The sequence below is a fragment of the Rhineura floridana genome, chromosome 3, assembly GCF_030035675.1.
Source record: "Rhineura floridana isolate rRhiFlo1 chromosome 3, rRhiFlo1.hap2, whole genome shotgun sequence".
Taxonomy (NCBI): Eukaryota; Metazoa; Chordata; class Lepidosauria; order Squamata; family Rhineuridae; genus Rhineura; species Rhineura floridana.
In genome coordinates this window covers 190189365-190213938 of record NC_084482.1, presented here as the reverse complement: position 1 = coordinate 190213938, position 24574 = coordinate 190189365, and the positions used below count along the sequence as shown (strand labels likewise).

Genomic DNA, 24574 nt, shown 5'->3' with positions numbered 1-24574 from the left:
TGACAGGTTGTTTTTGCTGGGCAGTTGCAAATCCTATAAGTGCTACCCTCAATTCATCTACCCCTTTACCCTCGTGAGGTAAATTGAATGTTATGCACTTCTCCACCAGCTACTCTCTTTTCATTTTTATATATTCAGCCATGGTGTTTGAGTTCACCCACTCTTTGCCACACACTCTTTGCCAGTCACTCTCACAAGTAATCTTGTTTTGTTATTTCTGTTTGCAACACCACTGTTAGGGATTCTCTAGTATTCGTACCACCGCTACAGCCAACACCTGTGACGTAGTCTCCTTTGTTCGTATCCCACCACTACTGCCACCACATGTGACGCCCTTCCCTGGCTCTCCCTGTCAGGTTCCTACCTGCTCGTGGTTACTGCCTGTCACTAGGCACCACCAGGGACTCCACCAGTCCGGACTGTCTCTGTCCCAGAGACTCTGCCTGAGTCTCTCTATCAGGTTACCTCTGTGACTGCGTACTTAAGCTGTCCCAATCCCTTTGTATCAATGCAGATAATCCTGGTTTGCTCTGAATACTTGTGGTGTTATTCTCTTCACCGCTGCCACCATTTGTTACCCTTCAGCCTTGGTATTTACCTTACCCTCCCTTCTGGTCTGTGGAACCCCAGCCAAGGATCAGGCCTTTGGTAATCCAAATATATTTATTAAATAACAGAGATAACAAGATTACTTTATAAAGGCACTTAAGCATATGGTTTCATCTATTCCTGAGGTACTGGTCTTAGTATTAATCCAAACTACACACTCTCCACCCAATCTCCTCTCAAAAACCCACCAAAACAACCCACTCACGTTCACCGTCCACCCAGATTTAACTGTCATCCTTCCATTTATACCCTCAGCCATTCTAAACACTCAGCCAATCATCCAGCATTCTACTGCCCATTCACTCCCCCCTCCTCTTTCATTCCACTTACCATGTATCTCCTATACAAACAGCACTTACCATATATACACTAATACATGAACATCACAGGTACCAAGGTCAATCCCTGGCATCTCCAGGTCGGGCTGGGAGAGAGTCCTGCTGGGAAGCCAGGAGAGCCGCTGCCAGTCAGTGCAGGCAATACTGAGCTAGATGGACCAATGGTCTGACTCAGTATAAGGCAGCTTCCTAGGTTCCACATTCCTGCTGCTTGGATCCAGAGGATGGGCAGACATGGTGGGCTACTGATGGAAGAAATAATTATTCTTTGTGTGTTTATTACAGTGTTTATTTATTAATTACGATATTTCTGTGCTGCCCTCCTCCAAATTGATGTGTTATCTAGGACTGCAGAGATGAAAGGAGATGGCCTCTGGTCTCTGGCCCCCAGTCAGGGGAGGTGAGACCGCGGGAGGTCTGTGTCTCCTGCCTCCCAGGAAAAAAATTAATGGCAACAAAGGAAATACCAACCTGGCCAGTGATGGTGCAGGTGCTCAAATGCTTACTTTCCTCTTCCCTTCCCATCTCCTTTTTCTTTTTAGATCATATCTATTAGATTGTGACCCTGCTGGCAAGAACTGCTTTGTCTTTCAATATATGAACAGCACTTAGAAAAGTGTAGGTACTTAATATGAAAAGAATTGTAGTAGTAGTAGTAGTATTAAATATAAATATAATTATTATTTTGAAATGAATGCTGTTGAAAGTTAACAAGGAAAGCACAAAAGCAGGACTACAGCTGAATGTCAAGAAGACTAAAGTAATGACAACAGAAGATTTACATAACTTTAAAGTTGACAATGAGGACATTGAACTTGTCAAGGGTTATCAATAGATTGGCACAGTCATTAACCAAAATGGAGACAATAGTCAAGAAATCAGAAGAAGGCCAGGACAGGGGAGGGCAGCTGTGAGAGAACTAGACAAGGTCCTCAAATGCAAAGATGTATCACTGAACACTAAAATCAGGATCATTCAGACCATGGTATTCCCGATCTGTATGGATGGATGTGAAAGTTGGACAGTGAAAAAAGCGGATAAGGGAAAAATCAACTCATTTGAAATGTGGTGTTGGAGGAGAGCTTTGCAGATGCCATGGACTGCAAAAAAGACAAATAATTAGGTGTTAGAACAAATTAAACCAGAGCTATCACTAGAAGCTAAAATTATGACACTGAGGTTATCATACTTTGGACACATCATGAGAAGACATGATTCACTAGAAAAGACAATAATGCTGGGAAAAACAGAAGGGAGTAGAAAAAGAGGAAGAGCAAACAAGAGATGGAATGATTCCATAAAGGAAGCCACAGACCTGAATGTACAAGATCTGAACAGGGTGGTTCATGACAGATGCTCTTGGAGGTCACTGATTCATAGGGTCGCCATAAGTCAAAATCAGCTTGAAGGTACATAACAACAACAACAGCAACAATGACTCCTGGAACTTGAAACAGCAAACTCAGGTTATTCAAGACAGTCTTCCAACCAAGCATCAATGAGGCTCACCCCTGTGTTGCTTGAACAAAGATGCAACATTCTGTGCCTTTAGATCACATCCTGAGACCAGATGGTTTTTAGATGTAGAATGTATTGAAGCAGGATGTTTCTCAGGCTAGATGCTCAAGAAACAGTGTGTCTGGTATAGGAAGAGTATCACTGCTGAGCTATAGGCAGGCAGTTGGCAGAAACAAAGCCAGGAAGACCGTATTGCGAAGTTCCTGTCCAGTAAGGGCCCAATGGGTAGCTTAGGTAAGTGAGACCAGTATTTCACTGCCACAGAGATGATGATGATGATGATTACATTTATATCCCATGGTTCCTCCAAGGAGCTCAAGGTGGTGTATATGGTTCTTCTCTTCTTGCGTGTTATCCTCACACCAGTCCTGTGAGGTAGGTTAGGCTGAGAGACAGTGCCTGGCCCAAGGTCATCCAGTGAGCTTCATGGCTAAGTGGGGATTTGAACCCTGGTCTCCCAGGTCCTAGTCCAGCACTCTAACCGCTACACCACATTGGCTCTCTGGTATGTTTTAAGCCACAACTCTGGTAGCTCCACACACAGGATAAGGGCACAAAGAACTGGGGATTCTTGGTGCTAGACCTGGCAACTCATGACAGAGAGATGTTCCTGTACCCTGGCCTATGGTTTTTGTCCTGGCTCCACCCATCTCATTCTAGATTCTGCCATGTTCCTGTTCCTGCAACCTGGTAGAGTCCAGCCTGAGTCTTCCTCACATCTTCTGTCTTTATTCTCCACCAGCCCACCTGGTCCTGCCCCTGTTCCAGCAAATTCCAACTCTGAGCCAACAACAGGTTCCTCCCCTGGCCTTGTCTAATAAGCCAGTATTTCTAATACAACAACAACAAATAAATAAATAAACAATCCAATAGGTTCATACTTTTTTTCTGGACAGGAGTACACGCAGGAAGCCCCTTTTTGCGCATCTAACCCAATATTGTCTGCTCTGAATGGAAGTGATTCTCCAGTGCTTCAGGCAGAGAGAGTTCTTTCCCATCACTTGCTGTCGCAGGTGTGGGGAACCTGAGACCCTCTACATGTTGCTGAACTTCAACTCCCATCAGCCCTGGCAAGCATGGCCAGTAGCCAGGGATGATGGGAGTTGGAGTTCAGCAACATCTGGAGGGCCAAATGTTCCCCACACGTGTGCAGTCTGGTTCTTTTAATTGATTGAACTGGGGATGTTTTGCAGGCCTCCAAAACTGTTGGGAGTAAAGCACCAAGGCATGTAACAAGCAACCTGAACCAGTGAGGGGTGATAGACAGAAAGACAATATATTATTCCCTCTGCTGATTCCTCCTCTAAAGTGTTTATTGTTTTTGCAGGCTTTGCTCCTCCCTTCTCTTCCTTTGTTCTCAATTAGTTAGTAATGGGTCCCTAAGCACAAACTGCATGGTTGCTTCAGTACGTATGACTTTGCCTCTTTGTAATAATAAACCTTAAGTTTATTTATTTATTCAAATACCAGTCTTAATAGACCAGTTATTTCTGCACTCCGCTGAGAGAGAGATATCTAACAAAAATGTGCTCAGGCTGTGTACCCACTATACATTTAAAACACATGATGACCTCACAGAACTGCAATTCCCAGTACCTTTTAATAAAGTACAGTTTGTAGGATTCTTTGGGGAAGGCATGTGCTTTAAATGTATGGTGTGTACTGTTGTATCCATGGAGTGTTGGATCCTTCAATAGTGCCGTTGTCTTGGACTGACCATTACCTGGTCAAATTTAGATTAATTGCGACTCGTAATCGCCCCAGGGAGAAGGGGCCTATTAGAATGGTCTGCCCCAGGAGATTAATGGACCCGATTGGTTTCCTGAACGCTCTTGGGGAGCTTCCTGTCATTCAAGTAAACAACCCTATCGATGCCCTGGTCGACCTTTGGAACAGCTCGATGAGCAGGGCATTAGATACAATCGTTCCTCAGGCGCAACACAGCAAAATCGGTTCCTTGGTTTTCTTTTTTTTTTTTTTTACAATAATTTTTATTCAAATTTTCATAAAACAAACAAAACAAAATCATAAAACATTCAAAGACAAAAAACAAAACAAAACAAAAATGATTAAACAAAAAAATAAAATGTTGACTTCCCATTTGTCGCAGATCAGTTATAGGTCTACAATATATAACAATCCTGTCTCTTAAATTATATTATAAAATCACTTTCCTCCAGTAGTTATCTTAATTAATCATCAAATCTCATAAACATTACTTTATTCTTTCCACAAAAAGTCAAAGAGAGGTTTCAATTCTTTAAGAAATATATCTATCAATTTTTCTCCAAATAAACATGTCGATTAATCCATCTCGTTAATAATAATAATAATCTTATTGTCATAACCATAGTCCAAATAAACATATCGATTAATCCATCTCATCAAAATCTGTTAGGTCCAATAATTTCAATAGCCATTATTCCATTATCCATATTAATTCCATCTTCCATCTTCAATAGTCCTGTTAAGTCCAGTAATTTCAGTGTCCAATCTTCCATTATCAGTATTCCATAATAATCTTGCTGTCATAGCCATAGTCATATAATAAGAGTCTGATGGGAATTTCCTCTATCCCAAATATTTTCTTGCCATCGATTCTGAATAGGTTGCTGAAATATTGTTGTAAAGTAATATCTCTGTTCTTCTTTTTTACAAAATGCATTGGCTCATCTCTTGAGAGTTTTTCCATTGTCACATGGCTGCAGTTAATTCCATAGATTTTCTCTATATCAAGCTCCATCACGTCATTCCAGTCCAGAAAATTATCCAAGCCATTGATAACTTTATCTCTAATATCTTCATTAATTTCTTCAGAGATAACGTTAAATTCCAAACAGTAGATTTTATTTCTAATATCCATAAACTCCAGATCTTTTTCCAATTCCACATTTGTTCCAATCTCCAGGGCTTGTATCTTCCCTTTATTTTTTCTTTTCTCATCTCTGATCTCATTCTCCTCTCTCACAGGATCCCCTATTTCTTTAAGTTCCTGCGTCATTTTGCTCAGTTCAATTTTCAGCTCCTTACTGCCCTGTCGCAGGGTTTGTTTCGTTATCTCAATCTCATCCATTATTTTCTGAAACATAGTTACTTCCAGATTCTCAGCCACTTTCTTGATTGCCATTTTTAAAACCACGAAAACAAAACAGAACAAAAATAAAGAACCACTTCTTATTTCAGCAACAATTGGGTTAATATTCCAGGCTTGATGACATCACAGTATAAACAGAGCAGCCTGCCTTATCTCTCTATGTTCAAGAACACAAAACAAATTTAGTTCCCAGCATCAAAACAGTTAGTGGCATCGTGAAGAAGCAGATTCGTCAAAATAAAATAGACCAAAAAGAGAATAGTCCCAGACAATATAATGTTCCAAAGTTCATATTTTTTATTTTTTTCTCCTCGGAATAGAAATCCCTCTTCTGTTTATATCTTTAGAATGCACTTCTAGGACAGCTTTTTGCAATAGAAGCAGAGATAAGCTGTTAATTTCGTGAATAACAGAGAAGAGTTATAGCTCACCCAGAAGTTCTTTAAAGCTGATTCATTTGACAAATCTCTTTTTGCTGCAACAATTTAAACCAAGTAAAAAAAGAATAGAAAGAAGGGTGCTTGCCTGTTAGTCTGTTTTCTCTTTGAAGAAAAGATAAACGTGTCGCATTAATCAGATAGAGCTTGTTCGGAAGTCCGTCCGGCATTGCTGGCTGGACCTTTTCTCATAAATTAATGAAATCCAGTCCTCCCAACAAAAACAGGCTTTTGAGGTTGATCTCTACGTTTCTCCCTGCCCGGGAGAAATTTCATCAGTCAAAAAAAAATGTTCTGACTGATTTATATCTGAATAAGCTTCTTCTGAGGCGGGAGCCCGTCTCAAAGGCAGGCACAAGCGAAGTCACCCTTCCCGGAAGTGGTTCCTTGGTTTTCTGATGAACTGATGGCGATGAAGCGTACTCGTAGGGGCCTAGAGCGTCGTTGGCGGGAAACTCGGAGCGAATCTGACCGACTTTGTGTTAAAGCATTTACCAAAATTTACTCAGATGCACGACGAGCTACACAAAAGGCCTTCTTTTCCACGTCTATTTCTACGGCCGTTAATCAACCAGCGGAACTTTTCCGAGTGGTTAAGGGCCTGCTCAGTCCTGATCATCTGGATACGAATATGGACGCATCTCCATCTCATTGTCAAGAATTTGCTTCTTACTTTGCGAACAAGGTCGATCAGATCCGTTCCGACTTAGAGGCCAATTTTGATGCAGTCTCTAAGGATGTACCTCGGGCTTCTGTCTGTCCTATTAAGATGGATTCCTTTCAACTTGTTCAATATGCAGATATAGAGAAATTACTAGGAGAGATGAGACCTACCACTTGCCCACTTGACCCTTGTCCATCGTGGCTTGTAAAACAAGCGAGAGGGACTTTGGCTACTTGGGTCTGTGGAATAGTTAATGCCTCCTTGCAACAGGGCTTCTTCCCAAGTTGCCTTAAAGAGGCATGTGTAAGACTTTTATTGAAAAAACCCTCCCTAGACCCTTTATGTTTGAACAATTATCGGCCAGTCTCCAATCTGCCATTTCTGGGTAAAATAGTGGAGCATGTGGTGGCTACTCAACTCCAATGGTTTCTAATCGAAACGGACTACCTTGATCCATTCCAATCTGGTTTCAGGCCTGGCCACGGGACTGAAACGGCTTTGGTCGCCTTGGTTGATGACCTTCGGAGAGAACTAGACAGGGGGAGTGTGTCCCTGTTGGTTCTCTTGGATCTTTCTGCGGCCTTTGATACCATCGACCATGGTATCCTTCTGGACCGTCTATCCAGGTTAGGACTGGAGGGTACTGTTTTGTGCTGGCTTCGCTCCTTCCTGGAGGACCGGTTCCAGAGAGTAAGACTAGGAGATTCCTGTTCACCCCCTTGGCCTTTGACCTGTGGGGTTCCACAGGGTTCTGTCCTATCTCCACTGTTATTTAATATCTATGTAAAGCCGCTGGGTGATGTCATCCGGGGATATGGAGTTCGTTATCACCAATATGCTGATGACACTCAGCTTTATTTCTCCTTCCCGCCTGATGCCAAGGAAGCCGTCCTTCCCCTGAACCAATGTCTGTCTGCAGTGATGGATTGGATGAAGACAAACAAGTTGAAATTAAATCCAGATAAGACAGAAATGCTCTACGTCAATTGTGGGACTAATCTGGGAACGGGGAATTTACCTATGTTGGATGGGGTTACACTCCCCCTGAAGACCCAGGTTCGCAGCTTGGGGGTGCTCCTGGACTCTGCCTTGAATCTGGAAGCCCAGGTCTTGGCGGTCTCCAGAAGCGCCTTCGCCCAGCTAAGGCTGGTCCGCCAGCTGCGTCCGTTTCTGGAGACACCTGAATTGACTAAGGTGGCACACGCCCTGGTTACATCCCGGATGGACTACTGCAACGCACTCTACGTTGGGCTGCCCTTGAAGACTGTTCGGAAGCTAAAATTGGTTCAACGTGCTACAGCTAGGTTGCTGACCGGGGCTAGTTTTCGTGTTCACACAACTCCCCTGTTACAGCAACTTCATTGGTTGCCGATTTGCTTCCGGACCCAATTCAAGGTGCTGGTGATGTCCTTTAAAGCCCTTCACAGCTTGGGCCCTGTCTATCTGTCCGATCAATTGTCTGTTTACGAAAAACCCCGTCCCTTGAGATCCGCTAGTGATTTTCTTCTTACAATTCCGCCAGTTTCACTAGTTCGTCTTTCAGGGACTAGAGATAGAGCATTCTCAGCTGTTGCTCCTAGACTCTGGAACTCGTTACCTGTGGACATACGTTCTGCCTCTTCGCTTTTGTCATTTCGTCGCCTGGTTAAAACGTTTTTATTCCGGATTGCATTAAATTTAAATGAATAATTAGAGTTTTTAAGTATTGGATTGGGCTTACTGTGACCTCTAAATATAGAGATTGTAATTTTATTGCTGTATTTGGGCTTTTATCTACATGTTTTATTATGTTGTTCGTCGCTCTGAGTTTCTGTGAAAATAGAGCGGCTTATAAATATTTTTAATAAATAAATAAATAAATATCCCACTGCTACTACCACCACCTGTCACCGCCTTGCCATGGTCCCACCTCAGGGTCCTGGTCTCTTAACGGTTCTCTCACTGGCTGTAGCAAAGATCTCTCAAGATCCCACTGCTAGGTGCCACCACCAGACACTCCCTGTAAACAATATTGCCTTGAGCCTGTGCCTTCGTCTCCTCCTGGCTTATTGCTACGTTGTGTCTGGGTGCACTTACAGGCTTCAACCCCCCTGTATCTTTGTGCCTCTAAAGATTACAGCCCTGGGTTGCTCTGGATACCTGAGGGTGCTACACTATCTCTTAACCACTGCCACCATTGATACTGTTTCCCAACCTTGGTATATGCCCTGCCCACCCTTCTGGTCTGTGAAAACCCAGCCAAGGATCAGGCGTTTGGGTAAACCGAGAACTATTTATTTATATACACAGGGAACAACAAGATTACTTAAAGGTTTAGTCAACAAATGTGTGGTTTCATAAGATGCATTACTCTTTATGTTTCTTAGTCATCAATATTCTGCCTCACTACCCACCTATTCCAATCCACCCAACAACCCTCTCCAAAACCAACCAACCCTCCAAAACCCTCCGAACCAAACGAACCCCCTCTCAACCTCTCATTTATACCTTCAGACACTCAAACGCTCAGCCAATCATCATACAACATTCTTCAACATTCCAACCCATGTACTCCCCCCTCTCACTTAGTCTACTTACCACATATACTCTGATAAACCCGCACGTACCATATTTACAGTATTATATATATACAGGGACATCACATGTACCCCTCCCCAAATGGCAATGTTTTAGCCAAATGAGCCACAACAACAACATAAAGCAAGTTTTCTCCCGTGGTTTCCTTCTTTCTGGCCTCCTTTCAAATAGATCAAAACTGACAGGGGAATTTCTGGAGATTAAAAATATGTATTTTCCTCAAGTTTTCCTCATGTAATTGATCCAGATTTCTATTTTTGGGGAAGGGGGGAATGTGGCCCTCCAGGTGTTTCTGGACTCCCACCATTCCTGACCATTGACCATGCTGGGAGTTGGAGTCCAACCACATCTGGAGGGACCACAGGTTCTCCATCCCTGCTCTGAAGTCGCAGAATGCCCTTGGCAATTTGAGTACCTCTCACTTGACAAAACTGTATTTTCAGCAACAGATTTCCCTAACAATACATTTCTGTTTAGTGGGCTTGCAGCAGAGGAGTAACAATTGACTGGGATGAAATACTTCTGCCCGTAGATGTAAAGCCTCCTCCATCCAGACAGTTTGGAGCATCCTTGAGAGAGCTGCATGCCTGCCATGGATGGGTGTGAGTGGCAGGAGGTGGCCTCGGCATCTTGTGCAGGTGAGTGGTAGGGAGATGGCAATTATTGTTGCAGCAAGCCTCATTTTATTTCTTTTTAACATTTATTATCCCTCAAAGGAGATGATAGTCCCCCACCCACTTCTACATAGGAGGGTAGATTAGGCTACAATATTGCATCTGGCACAAGCTGACCAAGAAAGCTGTATGGCTGAGTAGAGATTTCTAGCTGCTAGACAAATGGACCAAGAGAAGTCAGGGCATATAGAATGCAGGTTGGTCTACTCCAGGGCCACATTCTCACCATACATTTATTCCACTGTTATTCCACTTTAAACAGTCTAGCTTCCCCCAAAGAATTCTGGGAAGTGTAGTTTGTGAACAGTGCTGAGAGTCGTTAGGCGACTCCTATTCCCGTCACAGAGCTACAATTCTCAGAGTTCCCTGGTAAAAGGAATTGACTGTTAAACCATTCTGGAAATTGTAGCTCTGTGAGGGGAATAGGCAGGTCTAACAACTCTTGCACCTTTCATAAACTACACCCTCCCAATGTTGTTGGACTCCAACTCCCATCACCCCTGACCATTTGGCCCTGCTAGTCAGGCCTGATGGTAGATGAAATCCAACAACACCTGCAGGACCACAGGGTAGCCATCCCTGGTCTACACACCAGCCTTCCCCAAGCTGGTGCCCTCCAGATATTTTGGACTACAACTCCCATCAGCCCCAGCCAGCACAGCCATGACTATGCACCAGCAATCTCTCTTAGCAGAAAAAGTCAACCAGTCACAATTTTAGAAAGTCAGCTGTTCCACCTGGCAAAGTAGCCATCATCACTAGACAGATTTTAGAGTTTTCTTCTCAAACACACATATTCATTTTCCACCCCTAGTTGAACTATTAATTAAAAACAAACTGCTACCATAAAAGCAATTCCCAGTGCAGGCATTTTGGACAGTGCATATCTGGGCTGCTGCCTCTTACATACAACCACTGTCCTCCGGGGGGGGAGGGGCGAGATGCAAAAATAACTGTTTTATTTCCATAAATCACATCCTGCTTACAGTGATGGGAGGATACAGATGTAATATCCAGAGAGTGGTAAAATAAGGATTTAACCAGATTGCATGGTCTGTTATGTATCTCCTAACAGAATTGTAGGATTCTCTCAAACTCCTAGGGTTGTATCTCGTGCTAGTCCTACTCAAAGTAGACCCATTGAAGTCAGTGGGTCTACTCTAAGTAGAACTTCATTAGCTACAATGCTTTTTGCCCAAGCACACCAACTTGAATTCATCCCTGAAAGTACTGTTGCGCGCCTCCCCAATCTCTGAGTGGTGAGATTTCAGGGGTCCCTGCACTCATCCAGGGCTTGGTTTCCTTTGGGAGAAGGCCAGCGGAGACTGTGGTGTCTTTATGAAATATGGTTTGTTTATTTACACACATTCCAACCTGAGCTTAGGATGGAGGGGTTCAAGGCATCAGCAGTCCAATATCCAGCTTTTCCATCAGTTTTACAGGAGGCATCCTAAAGCCATCGTGCAGAGAGATAGCCTCTCTGCCTGCCTCCAGTTCCCAGCCATTCTGTAGACAACTCTCTACACACACTCCAAGCACAAAACTTCTGCTAGCTGCCAGGGGGGAGGGGAAGGCTCACCTGCAGAGTTTAAAATGACAAAAGGGTCTTCTTGGCTCATTCACCAGTTGCTGGGCACCTGAAAGACCCATTAGCAACCTGGCCACGCTAGTAGCTTAACAAAATAAATTCATCTGGCTAGCAGAGCCAGCCCCAAGGCACAGGATTCCAAATCAGAGGCTGGAAGGGGACCCACAGGGATCATCCATTCCAACCCCCATGCTCATAACAGTACGAAAGAGGGCATCTGGTTCTACTGTTGAGGCTCCTGAAAGACTGATATTATTAGGATGACCTGCAAAAACTAGTCTCTTGGTGTCTCTTATTAATGCCTGTTAATGTTTCCTCTCTTTATGCAGAAGGCTACTATCCAGTAAGGAAAGGAGAGGTGTTCAATGGGAGATACCTGGTAGCGCAGAATCTAGGGTGTGGCTACTTCTCAACAGTCTGGCTTTGCCAAGACTTGGGGTGAGTAAACAAAAATGTCCTGTTCCTAACTGCAGAGACCAGTCATTGGTGCCGTGATGTGGAAGGAATGCATTCTGTTAGTTGAGGAAAGGCTATAGCTCAGGAGCAGAGCAGATGCTGCATGCAAAAGGTTCAATTCCTGGCCTCTCCAGATAGGGCTGGGTAACCTCATCTTGGAGAGACCCTGCCAGGCAAGGTTGACAACACTGTGCTAGATGGGCCAATGATCTGAATAAGGCAGCTTCCTCTGTTCCAGTGACAGTAATGAACAGCCCTTGCATTCATGGCTGAAGCCTTCTGAGGAAGACCACAGCATGCCTGGTTACAAAATTTGGCAGACAAGCATTAGTGAGGACCGCTCAACCTTAGTCCAGTACCAGAACCTGGGACAGCACAGAATGGGAGATGAACCTCTGGCCCTCCAGATTTCTGGACTACAATTCCCATCCTCCCATGATAATTGGCCATGCTGGCTGGGGCTAATCAGCATATTAAAATATGAATCAGCTTTCTATCGAGTCAGATGAAGTGGTGTCTATTCTGACAGATCTCCAGGATGTCATCTAGGAGCCTTTTCTAGTGCTGCTTACTGGAGATCCATATAACTGGAGAAGCCTGGGCTTAAACCTTGGACTTTGTGAATTGCAAAACACACACTGTGGCCCCTCCCCAGCTTCCTATCACCTTCGTGTCCTGCCTTTCCTCAAAGGAGCTCAGAGGAGCAAACATGAGTCTCTCTTCTTCTATATCCTCACAAAATCTTGTGAGGTAGGTTACATCAGAGGCTGCCAAACCTTTTGAAACAAAGGGCACATTTTCAAATTTTGAGAGAGTGCTGGGGACACCAGTCACAAAATGTCTGCTATAGGGTCATCGCACAACACAAAATGGCTGGCAAAGGGGCATGGCATAACTCAAAATTAGTCAGTAGTCATGGTACTTTTCCCATAATTGTGTTTCCATACTAGAAAAGTCTTGACCTGTTGAATTTTTGCTGCCGTACAGTTGTTAAAGGCACAAGAACCCTGTTTTTCCCCCAATGCCAACCTTAAACCAGGGGTCACCAACCTGATACCTGTGGTTAGGCAAATACAATTGTGGGGAAAGCACCATGACTACTCTGATTTTGTGTTATGCCATGCCCCTATGGCCACCATTTTGTGACTGGTATCCCCAGCACTCTTAAAATTTGAAATGCAGCCTCTGGTTCAAAAAAGTTGGTGACCAGCTAGCAGACAAAAGACAAAAATTGCTTTCACTTTGGTCTGGTATGATTTTATTATGTTTACAAATGAACACCAAATGACATTATTTTTGATAGAAAAGGTTGTTTTTTGTAAGGTAACTCCAAGAACTTGGAGTGGAATATCTCAAAGTTTTGCTATTTAAGTTGTTTCTGTTTTATATTATTTGTTTTATTATTTGAACTATTATTTTAAGTTGGATAAGATTGGATGAAACAGCATCAATATTTGTATTTTGTGTGTGTGTGTGCATCAATATCTGTGTTCTGGTTTAATAACTAATAAAAAAAGTTAAAATCTTAAAAAAACCAGGTTGGCAAATCCTACCCTAAACCAAAGAGTAGGCTGCCATCATGTACACACCTACCTGGAATTATGCTCCATTAAACATAAAGAAACTTACTTCTGAGCAGGCATGTATACCATTGTACTGTAAGTTAATGATACAGTGAATTCTTAATGAATCCCTGGTCTTTAGCTCCTGCAAAACAGGAGACATGCCTAAGCCTCTTTGCAAAGTTTTCAGATTTGCCTTTGGGGGGGGATTCTTTAACATTCACCCACATTTATTATGTAGTAGTATTTGCAGATAATAAGTTCTAGGCACTACCTGATCTCAGGTGAACCCAGCACAGGAAAGATGCAACCTAGTTGATAGGGGAAAAGGAAAAGCAAACTATGAAGATTCCAAGGACTAGGGGGGATATGGTCAGAAGCAGGAAAAGTGCACTAAAAGGAATGGCAAAATAGCAGCTCGTTGGGACCCCAGGGATTCCTATTGCTTGGTGTCCAGACAACTCACTTATCAATCACAGCTCTGACTTCCACTCATTGTCTAATAACACTGACAGGCAGGAACAGCCAGGCTGGCTCATTTCATAGAAATCACTTAGAAGGGTACTTGCACATTTTGCTCCATAATTTTTTTCCTAGGAGGGCTAGAGACTTCCTTAAAAAAAAAAATCAAAGCTTCAATTCTGAACTACTTGCTGGGGGCGCCACTGAAGGCCTTCACGGGCACCATGGTGTCTATGGATGATAGGTTGGCGACCCCTGGGTTACACTGTAAGAAAGTGTCTAACCAAACATCACCTACTGAGTTTCCATGACTGGATGGGAAGATTTGAACCCATCTCTGAGACAGCTTAAAGTGGAACACAAAACAGTTCAGAGCCCAGTGAGGTTTATTTATTTATTTAAATAATTATAAACTACATTTTCATGTAAAATATTGTAATGGAAATATGCAGAGATAGTCAGCGTGAGCTGCGTGTGTGCCAGTGTGTGCATTTACCTAAGTAGCAGGCTGTTATCACTGAGACGTAAGACTTAGTAAAATAAGAAAAGCTACTTTATTTACAGAAATACACAGTAGATAGGCAAAGCATACTTAGTTCTAACTAACTAACTAAGTTGGAGGTGCCATGCCCAGACTTGAGTATTGCCCTCATGGCTCAGGAGAGAGAGCAATGACAAAGATGTCTCCTCTCTCCTCGGATGGTCGAAGAAGACAAAGGAAAGAGGGGCAGGTCAGCTTCCCTCAGCATGTCAGTTTACAATGGATGGAAGTTAGGTAGAGAAAAGCAGAGGTAAACGTTGGCAAGCCTAGCCAGCTGGAGGACCCTAACTCTGTCTTCCTTTTGGAATACAAACAAACGAACCCAAAAAAGGAGATGCTCTTGCCCCACTTCCAACAAATATCACAAAGCGGTATACAGACTAAAAACACAGTGTTGTAATAAAAACAATAAAAACATTGAACGCATCAGAAAGCTGGTTGGCAAAGACCTTCAGGTTTGAATGGCCTGTCTGAATAATACAGTTTTTAGAAGATGTCTAAAAATGAGCAGGGATGGCTCCTGCTACACCTTTTATTTTGATGTGTTCCTCCTCTCAACCTATCCATCTTTTTTCAGGAAGAAGAAGTGTGTGGCTGTGAAAGTGCCCAAGGGAGGGGAGGATTTTGCTGAGGCTGCCCTGGATGAAGTCATGCTCCTTCGCTGTGTAGGTAACACTGAAATCACCAGTGGCGGCTGCTGCCCACTGGAACTGGTTGGGCGTAAGGCAGGAGGCCAACAGTAGGGGGAGCCAGAGCCAATGACAGGCAGAACCAACTAATTCTAGTTTTGCCCTCCTCCTTCTCCTCCTCCTTGCTGAGTTCTTCAAGGGGCAACACTGAGACTGAGGAAGCTGATAGCCAGTGCCACCCTCTGGACTGGTTGTAAATAAGAAGGCAGGCAGCTGGAGGTTGGCAGAGGCCAGACTGAGGTTGGTAGCGCAGTACTCCATTTGCCCTAATGGACCAGCCTTCACTGGCAAACCACCCCTTTCTTCAAAAGCCTCTGAAGGTCTCCTACCATGCCTAAATTAATGGACAATTTCAAGCACAGTTGATATCTCCCCTAATGATAAGCCAACTGGAGGTTGTTCAAGGCCCCATAAATGTAATTTGCATATGTTGCGTATTTATTTGTTTGCTTATTTTCATAGGTGAACAGCAAGAGGAGGAAAGACCGAGCCAGTGATCATGTCATCTGCTTCTTCGATGATTTCAAAATGATTGGAGAGAATGGCTTCCATATCCTTTTGGTTGATAGGAAATGTACCCCAAGGGTACAACAAGCTGGCATCGCCTTATAACAAGGTTTGGCTGTTACCATTGAAAGTGCACTATCCTGGAAAGGTTTCATTCTTAAGGAATTTGCTCCCACAAGTAGTGATGGCCACCAGCTTGGATGGCTTGAAAAGAGTTTTAGACAAGTTCGTGGTGGATAAACCTATCAGTGCCTACTAGCACCAATGGCTCTGCTCTATCTCCATTGTTGGAGGCAGTATACCTCTAAATTTCAGTTACTGGGAATCACAAGTGGGGAAAGTGCTTTTGCTCTCAGGTCCTGCTTGCGGACTTCCTATACGCTGCTGGTTGGCCACTGTGAGAGCAGGATGCTAGACTAGATGGGCCTTTGGCCCAACAGAGCAGGGCTTTTCTTACGTTCTTAAGTAATTGGCCAGCCAAGGGTATAGCTGGTCTGGGACATGTGGAGGAAAATCCTAGAGCAGCAAGATACCAGCTGGCAACAACGACAAAAAGGAAGCGGATATGGGAAGGGAAGGGCGTATCAGAGGCCACCACTGTCTGAGACAGTGATTCTCAAACGGTGCGCCCGGCACACTGGTGCGCCCTAAGAGGTGGCTAGGTGTGCCTCAAATATTATGAAAGTATATTTTAAAAATGAGAAGAAACCCATTTGTATAGGGTAAGTAATAGTTTTCTATAGTTTATTTTTATTCATAGTTTAAAATATATTAATATATTTTTAATTTTGTACACAAAGTGCGCCAGAAAAGTTTTGTATGTTTTACAGTGCGCCGCGAACCAAAAAAGTATGAGAACCGCTGGTCTGAGAGCATGGCTACCATTTATCTTTAGTAAAAAGCAGGGAGTGGATGGCATCCAAAAGAGAAACCAAAAAAGGGGTCAAAGACCAAGATGCTGGAAAATAGGAACTTTTATTATAGATAAAACCCAATGCATTTCAGCCTATTATCTGCAGGATTTCATCAGGGGATAATAAGATTGAGACATTTGACTTTGACACAGTACAGAAAGCGATTTGCTGGTCTTATAATCTTATAAGCCATTATCCCCTGATGAAAGCCTGCAGATAATAGGCTGAAACGCGTTGGGTTTTATCTATAATAAAAGTTCCTATTTTCCAGCATCTTGGTCTTTGACCCCTTTTTTAATTTATCTTTAGTGCCAGATCAGAGGTTGTCTCCATCTGCTGGGTAGATCAGGGGTAGCCAACATGGTGTCCTCCCCAATGTTGTTTGACTACAACTCCCATCAGTCCCAGCCAACATGGCCAGCTGTCAGAAATGATGTAGTCCAGCAACATCTGGAGGGCACCATGTTGGCTGGCCCAGTGCAGATGGACAGGGGAACTACCAAGGCCAAAGAACCATATGCATATGAGAAGAGGGCATAGGTCTGTAGTGGAGCATGTGACCTGCACTGATGCAGTCTTGGACTGAATCCCCAGCTTCTCTGGATAATTTTTTTTTTTTGGACACAGTGCTGAGAAAGAGGTTTTCCCACCCTCTCTGTTCCCTTTGTGTGAGGCCTTGAGTTGCTGCTGCTGGCATGGAATGAGATCAAGACATTTCTCAGTTACTGGATCCCTAACTCTTTTCCTCCCACATGTGTGCTTAGTGTTTGAGCTGCTAGGGCCTTCACTGCAGTCTCTGCTAAAAAGCCAAGGAGTCCAGGGCCTCCCGTTGCCCTTTGTGAAGAAAACTACACAGCAGGTAAGTGTAATGATACCTGGACAGCTGAGCCAGCTGGCATCAAGACTGACCAAGGGGCACCCAGGCGGTTGCCTTGGGGATGTTTTTAGGAGACAGTTGCTTTGAGAGATGCATTGGGTGAGTGGAGGGGGGAGGAACCCATTCAAGGTCCAGGCCCCTTTGAAATTCCATGCACGTTCAACATAGTTATATGCAAATCTCATGCATCTCCCTGTTAAGATGGGGGAACAGTGGTGGCTGGTGCCCATTGGGACTGGTAGGGTGGAAGGCAGGGAGGGCAACGGTAAGTAGAGCCAGAGCCAGTGACAGGCAGAGCCACCTTCTAGTTTTGTCCCCATGTTCCTCCCTGCTAGGCTCTACAAGGGGCAATAATGAGACTGGGAAAGGGGACAGCCAGGGTCCACCCCTGGATTGCTTGCAAGAAGAAGCCAGGCAGGTGGGGGCTGGCTGAGGGCAGACTGAGGTTGGTGCTGGAAGTGAGGCAAGAGCAACTTCTGTTGTGTTCTTTTGTTTGTGCTCCAGAGGGAAGATAGAGCTAGGGTCCTCCAGATGGACAGGCTTGTTTACCTTTACCTGTGATGCTCTGACTGACTTCCTCCTGTCTCTAGACTGTGACGTCTTTAGGGAAGCTTACCTGCCCCTCCTCCTTCTGCCCTTTCCCCTCCTTTGTCCTCCGGCTGTCTGGGAGAGAGGAGACATTCCTTTGCTCTCTCTCCTAGCCATGGGGCTAACTCCTACACCTGGGCATTATGCCTCCAACTTAGCTAGTTAGTTAGAACTAGGTATGCTTTTCCATCTACTATGTATTTCTATAAATAAAGTAGCTTTTCTTATTTTACTAAGTCTCGGTGATGCTGATGCAGGGTAAAATCCTGCTTTCTTAGGTAAACACACGCACACGCTGGCACAGTCGCATTTCAACATCTGCTGTTTCTGCTGCTGTGGTGCTGCTTTTAGACAAAATTAAGCAACACAACTACACACAGCGCAACAGTTGGTAGGGCAGTGCCCTGTTTGCCCTAATGGACCAGCCTCTCCCTTTGCAAAAAACCTTGGCGGCATGCAGAAGAGGCTGACTGAGTCACTGGCACATTCTCTCCTGCATCTCGTGCAAAGCCAGGAAGCCTCCCTGAAAGATGCAGAGGGGCACCCAAGAGGTCCTGATAGGCAAGGAAAACATAGGCCTAGCAAGGCTAAGAGAATGTTAATCCTGAGAAAAAAAGGGGACTTGAGCTCTCTTCATGACAAAGGTCTTGGGGGTTGCTAGAGTCACCAACTTCTGTTTAAAAAATCCCAGCCCCTAGGGATGTCTGATTCTGAGCACGTGCAGAATTATATTCTCCCAGGATGAAAGACATGCTTTTACAGGTGCTCTAAACACGTATAGAGTTCAGCACCTTTGTGAAGAGTTACCTCCTCACCTAGCCAAGACTGTCTGCTTAGGGTGGCAGTGGTTCCCTCAGCCACGCTGCTTCCTCACGGGTGGCCTGGGGTAAAATGACAGGCAGGCAGCTGACTGAGGGAGAGTGGCTCAGACTCCTCCTCAGGGTGGCTAGCTCAACTGAGCAATGTGAGATGAGGTGAGAGACTGTAAGCACCAGCCTGAGGCTGTGGGTGGCCATACCGAATCCAGAGCTGGGAAGTATGTTCTTCAGCTTAGTCAGAGGCTTGAGATGAAATTGAGCATGCTCGTGAAATTCCCCCTCTCATAATACTAGAGCCTGGGGGGCCATCCGATGAGGCTGAATGTCGGAAGATTTAGGACAAAAGAAAGCACTTCTTCATACAGCGTGTAGTTAAGCTACAGAATTCACTCCCACGATTTGTAACGTTGGCCACCAATTTTAAGAGAGGATTCAACAAATTCATGGTGGATATTCAATAACCACTAGCCACAATGGCAATGCTCTACCTCCACGGAATACCAGTCACTGGGAATGACAAGTGGGGAGAGTGCTGCTGCGCTCAGGTCCTTCTTGAGGGCTTCCCATCAACATCTGGTTGGCCACTCTGACAACAGCATGCTGGACTAGACAGGCCTTTGGCCTGATCCAGCAGGGCTCTTCCTATTTTAACCTGGCAAAGGCAACAGGTGGGTTCCTTCTATTTATGCTGTCCAGAGGCTTCACATACTGCCTGCCAATCACAGGGAGCCACTGTTACATAGTGAGACAACTAGAACGCCGGTGGCGTAAGTCCCGCTCCGAAGATGCCCGGACACAAGTTAGAGCAGCAGTAGCTGCCTATCATGTGGCAATAAAGGCAACAAAGAAAGATTACTTTGCTGCCTCTATTGCGTCGGCAGAGTGTTGTCCCAGAAGGTTATTCCAAGTGGTCCAAAGCCTGGTCGGTCCAGTTGCTCAGGAACCCTTGGAATTCTCAAAGGCCTCCTGTGACAGTTTAGCAAACCACTTTGCTGATAAAATCGAGCATCTAAGAAGCTCGATTTCGCATACCGTGAATGCAGATAATGGACCAGAGTTGACCAGTCATAATGTGATCAAATGGGATCGGTTTCGGCCTCTTTCTTCTGATGATGTGGACAAGGTACTGTCAACTGTGAAACCTACCACCTGTCTCCTTGATCCTTGCCCGTCATGGCTCTTAATGAGCTGTAAAGAGAAATTGGGCGAGGGGATCAAGGCGGTGGTAAATGCATCCTTGAACGAGGGTGTATTGCCATTAGCCCTCAAGGAGGCAATTATAAAACCTATTTTGAAAAAGCCCTCCTTGGATCCCCAAGACTTAAACAACTTTCGCCCAATTTCAAATCTACTATTCCTGGGCAAGGTCATTGAACGAGTGGTGGCCAATCAGCTGTCAGCGCATTTGGATGAAACGGATTATTTAGATCCATACCAATCGGGTTTCAGGACTGGACACGGAACTGAAACAGCCTTGGTCGCTCTAGTGGATGATATGAGGAGGGCATTAGATAGGGGAGAATTCACCTTTCTTGTCCTCCTGGATCTCTCAGCGGCTTTTGATACCGTCGACCACGGTATCTTGCTGGACCATCTGGAGGGATTAGGATAGGAGGCACAGTATTAAACTGGTTCCGTTCCTTTCTCTCCGATAGACAACAGCAGGTCGCATTGGGAGAGGTGGTTTCAGACCCTTGGCCTCTCAATTGTGGTGTGCCACAGGGCTCTATCCTCTCTCCCATGCTATTTAACATTTATGTAAAGCCGCTGGGAGCCATCATCAGGAGGTTTGGGCTGCAGTGCCACCAATATGCGGATGACACTCAGCTCTACCTCTCATTTAAGTCCTCACTGGAGTCGGCTGTGGAAACCATGTCCAAGTGCCTGGAATCCGTGAGTGGATGGATGGGAAGAAACAGGCTAAAGCTGAATCCTGCTAAAACTGAAGTACTGCTCGTGGGAGACAAGGGAAGGTTGGGAAACATCGACCTGATACTTAATGGGGTAAGATTACCCCTGAAAGACCAGGTCCGCAGTCTTGGGGTGATCCTTGACTCCGGGCTGACTATGGAGGCCCAGATTTCATCGGTGTGCCGAGCAGCTTGGGGTCAATTGCGTCTCATACGAAGGCTGCAACCCTACCTTCCTGTACATCAGCTCCCACTCGTAGTACACGCTCTGGTCACCTCTCGTTTAGATTACTGCAATGCGCTCTACGTGGGGTTACCCTTGAAAACAGTCTGGAAATTACAGCTGGTACAAAATACGGCGGCTCGTTTACTTACGAATAGCCGCCGTTATGATCATATTACTCCAGTGCTCTACAATCTACACTGGCTTCCAGTTGCTTTCCGGGCTCAATTCAAGGTGTTGGTATTAACCTTTAAAGCCCTGTACGGTGTCGGCCCAGTATACCTGATGGAGCGCCTCCACCGTCACAAATTGAGCCGCCCTACAAGATCTGCCACGCAGGGCCTTCTCTCAGTCCCACCAACTAAAGTGGCTAGGTTGGTGAGGACTCGAGAGAGAGCTTTCTCTGTGGCGGCCCCCTCGCTCTGGAACTCCCTCCCAATAGATCTTCGTCATGCCCCTTCCCTGGATATATTTCGCCGGGGCCTGAAGACTTGGCTGTTTAATCAGGCCTTCGCAACCTTTGAGACCTCTAAGGTGAATCAGCCTTGAACTAAAATGTTGATAAATCTATCATACTGTAAACTTTGTATTGTACTGTACTGACTATATTTATTATTGTATTTTATCGTGTTTTATTGTTCGCCGCCTAGAGTGGCCATTGGCCAGATAGGCGGCTTATAAATTAAAGTTTATTATTATTATTATTCCTATTCCTTCCTGAGGCCTGAGCACAGCCAGTCCATGGTAGCCTTTTTTAGGCTGAACTTCAGCCTCAGAGCCTCGAAATTCCCATTCAACCTCTTGAATCCCCCACAATGATCAACACGCGGGAGTGCATTCACAGTGCACAACCTCCAGCAAGAGCACATGTGCAATACGCTACAAATGCAACCACCACTCGCTGGAGGACATCTTGGTGCCCAAGCCTGTCCCAGGATATCATAAACGTGTGCAATAAGAGCTCAGCTGATTCCTGCATCCCCAAACTGGCAGCTTTATGATCCTCCAGGTCTGCCAACTGCTTAAGAAGACATAATCGTGGTTGGGCTATTAAAATGGACTTGACTGGATGTCAGGTCAACGCTAGTGGCTGCTGGAGGATGAAGCTGGTCGAAGGGCTCTGCAACACTCCTGTGACTGGGCTTTGGGGCACTGATTGCCTCTGCTTCCTGCAGGTACTCCAAGGCTTGCATTTCTTGCACAAGGAATGTCGCATCATCCACACAGATATCAAACCGGAGAACATCCTGCTGCATGTCACAGAAGAAAGTCTGCAGACGCTTCTGCACAGCATGGTTTCCTTGGAACACGGCGCAGGAGCCAAGCCAAAGAGGCCAGGTGCACCGTGCAGGGGGGAAAGCTGCAAAGTTTGCTTGGAATGAGAGCATGTTCACCCAGGAACTAAGTGGGCTCCCTATCTGGTCACTTTAGGCCAGGGGTGGGGAACATTTTTCAGTCCAAGGGCTGCATTTCCTCATGGGTACCCTTCCAGGGGCCGCATCCCAGAGGTGACCAGGGCCAGAGGCAAGCGTGGGTGGAGCAATGGATCTGACACTTACTTTATATAGTAGGCTACATAACATTACAGCCATGCACTTCTCCATCCAGCAAGCCAGAAGCATTACCGCAGTTCAAGGACACATTCCAGCCAGAAAAAAAGCACTCAGGGAGGGTGCAGAGCTGAGCCAGTGAGGGGGTGTGGCCTGGGGAAAGGGTGTGTGGCTTGACTGAGAGACCTGGAGGACTGCATTTGGCCCCAGGCCTGAAGTTCCCACCCTCTCCTTTAGGCAATGAGAGCCAGTGTGCTGCAGTGACAAGATGTGGAGAACCTTGGCTCAAGTCACACTGTCCTCTGCTACTGATTTCACTGGGTGACCTTGGTTGGCCCCCTTTCAGTATGACCTACTTCTCCTGGCATTGTGATGAGTTAGAAATCTACTCTGAGACCTTTATAGCGAGAATGGGATATGCTACCAAAATGCCCACATTCCATTTCCTCAGTACCACTTTGTGCATTCATTTTCCGTTTCTGAATTGTGCCTACTAAGCTAACTCTTGGGGATATGGCCATAGCTCAGTGGTAGAGTACAGCTTTAGATGCATAAAGGTCTGGGTTCAATCCCAGGAACCTCCACTTAGGCAGGAGGGATTTATTTATTCACTACATTTATATATCACCTTTCAGCTGAAGCACTTAAGGTGGTGTTTGCAGTCTAAAAGAATGGCCTTCTGCAGGGATGGGGAACCTGTGGCACTCCAGATGCTACTGGATTCCATCTCCCATTGTCCCTGATCATTAGGCTATGCTGTCTGGGGCTGATGAGAGTTGCAGTCCAACAACACCTGGAGAGCCAGTCGAGAGGCATAATATGAGAGGAAAAGCAGCAAATTCAGGTACTAACTCTTCCATATTATTTTATTGCTTAATGCCAAAATAGGCCATTTATAAATGATAAAAAACAGTTACCCAAAGATTTAAATAGAAAGATCTATAATTAAATTACACAATAAAACAATCCCATTAAAACAGCACAACAATTAAAGCAGGTGGGGAGATTAAGGGAACGCTTCAGTAAACAGGTGTGTCTTCAAAAGCCAGCAGAATCCCAGTACAGATGGGACTTCTTGTATTCCAGCAGGGAGTGCATTCCATAACCCCAGGGCCACAGATGAAAACAGCCCACCTGCATGTTACCACTATGTCGTACTGTTACATAACGAAGCTGTGTAATGATGAGATGGAATGGTCACTGCAGGAGGCAGCCCTGAGATAGGAAGAGCCAAATGGCCGTTGGTTCGAGGCAAGCCAATGGAGGACACCTACTTTGTCACCACTCTTCCTTGGTGGAACGGCAACTGATAAATGCAGTTCTAGGGCAGGAGGTGCCGCCCAGCAAAGCTCTTCAGAATTGTCCAGGGGCTATTACACTCTGGCCCCAGGGACATGGTAGAACCATCTGAGGCCCGCTGTAATGAATTTGCTAGGCACTTCCAGGATAAAATCTTTAGCATCCACCAGGACTTAGACTCCAGTGTTATAGCAGGTGAATCAAGCGAGGTATCCAGAGCATAGCCTTGTCCCGATTTCTTGGATGAGTTTCAGTTGGTGCAGCTTGAGGACGTTAGTCTGAACCTTCAAGGACTTGTCCAAGTTACAAGGGATAAAACCTGGGGTTTTCTATCACTGGAGCTTATTTTCTTGTGTTTGTTCCATCCAGAGGATGACATGGCTGCTTTCTTGGATTGCTGCAATCTCATGAAAATGGGAGTGAAAATCGCAGACCTGGGAAGTGCATGCTGGACTGTGAGTTTTGTGCCAGCTTTTGCCTTTATGGGCAGCTTTCCTGATTCCCACCCACCCCCCTTCTTTTTGCTCTTGCAATTGCTGCCTGTTAGTACAATACTCTCCATTAAAGTGCACTATATTATTTATTATTATTATTATTATTTATTAAATTTATATACCGCCCGACTAGCAATAGCTCTCTGGGCGGTGAACATGGCAATACAATAACATAAGAAATACAG

General features: G+C 45.0%; 1 protein-coding gene across 1 annotated transcript in view; it reads left to right on the top strand.

The window, feature by feature from the left end:
* The window catches only part of LOC133382394 (SRSF protein kinase 2-like), a 39665-nt gene that overhangs the window by 6595 nt on the left and 8496 nt on the right, over positions 1–24574 (top strand). Inside the window, exons 2-8 of the mRNA XM_061622100.1 lie at positions 9715–9875; positions 11829–11937; positions 15098–15185; positions 15672–15761; positions 17385–17489; positions 22222–22384; positions 24265–24350. Of these exons, the coding sequence (XP_061478084.1) occupies positions 9821–9875; positions 11829–11937; positions 15098–15185; positions 15672–15761; positions 17385–17489; positions 22222–22384; positions 24265–24350 (696 nt within the window). The 5' untranslated portion in view covers positions 9715–9820. The remainder of the gene's footprint in view (positions 1–9714; positions 9876–11828; positions 11938–15097; positions 15186–15671; positions 15762–17384; positions 17490–22221; positions 22385–24264; positions 24351–24574) is intronic.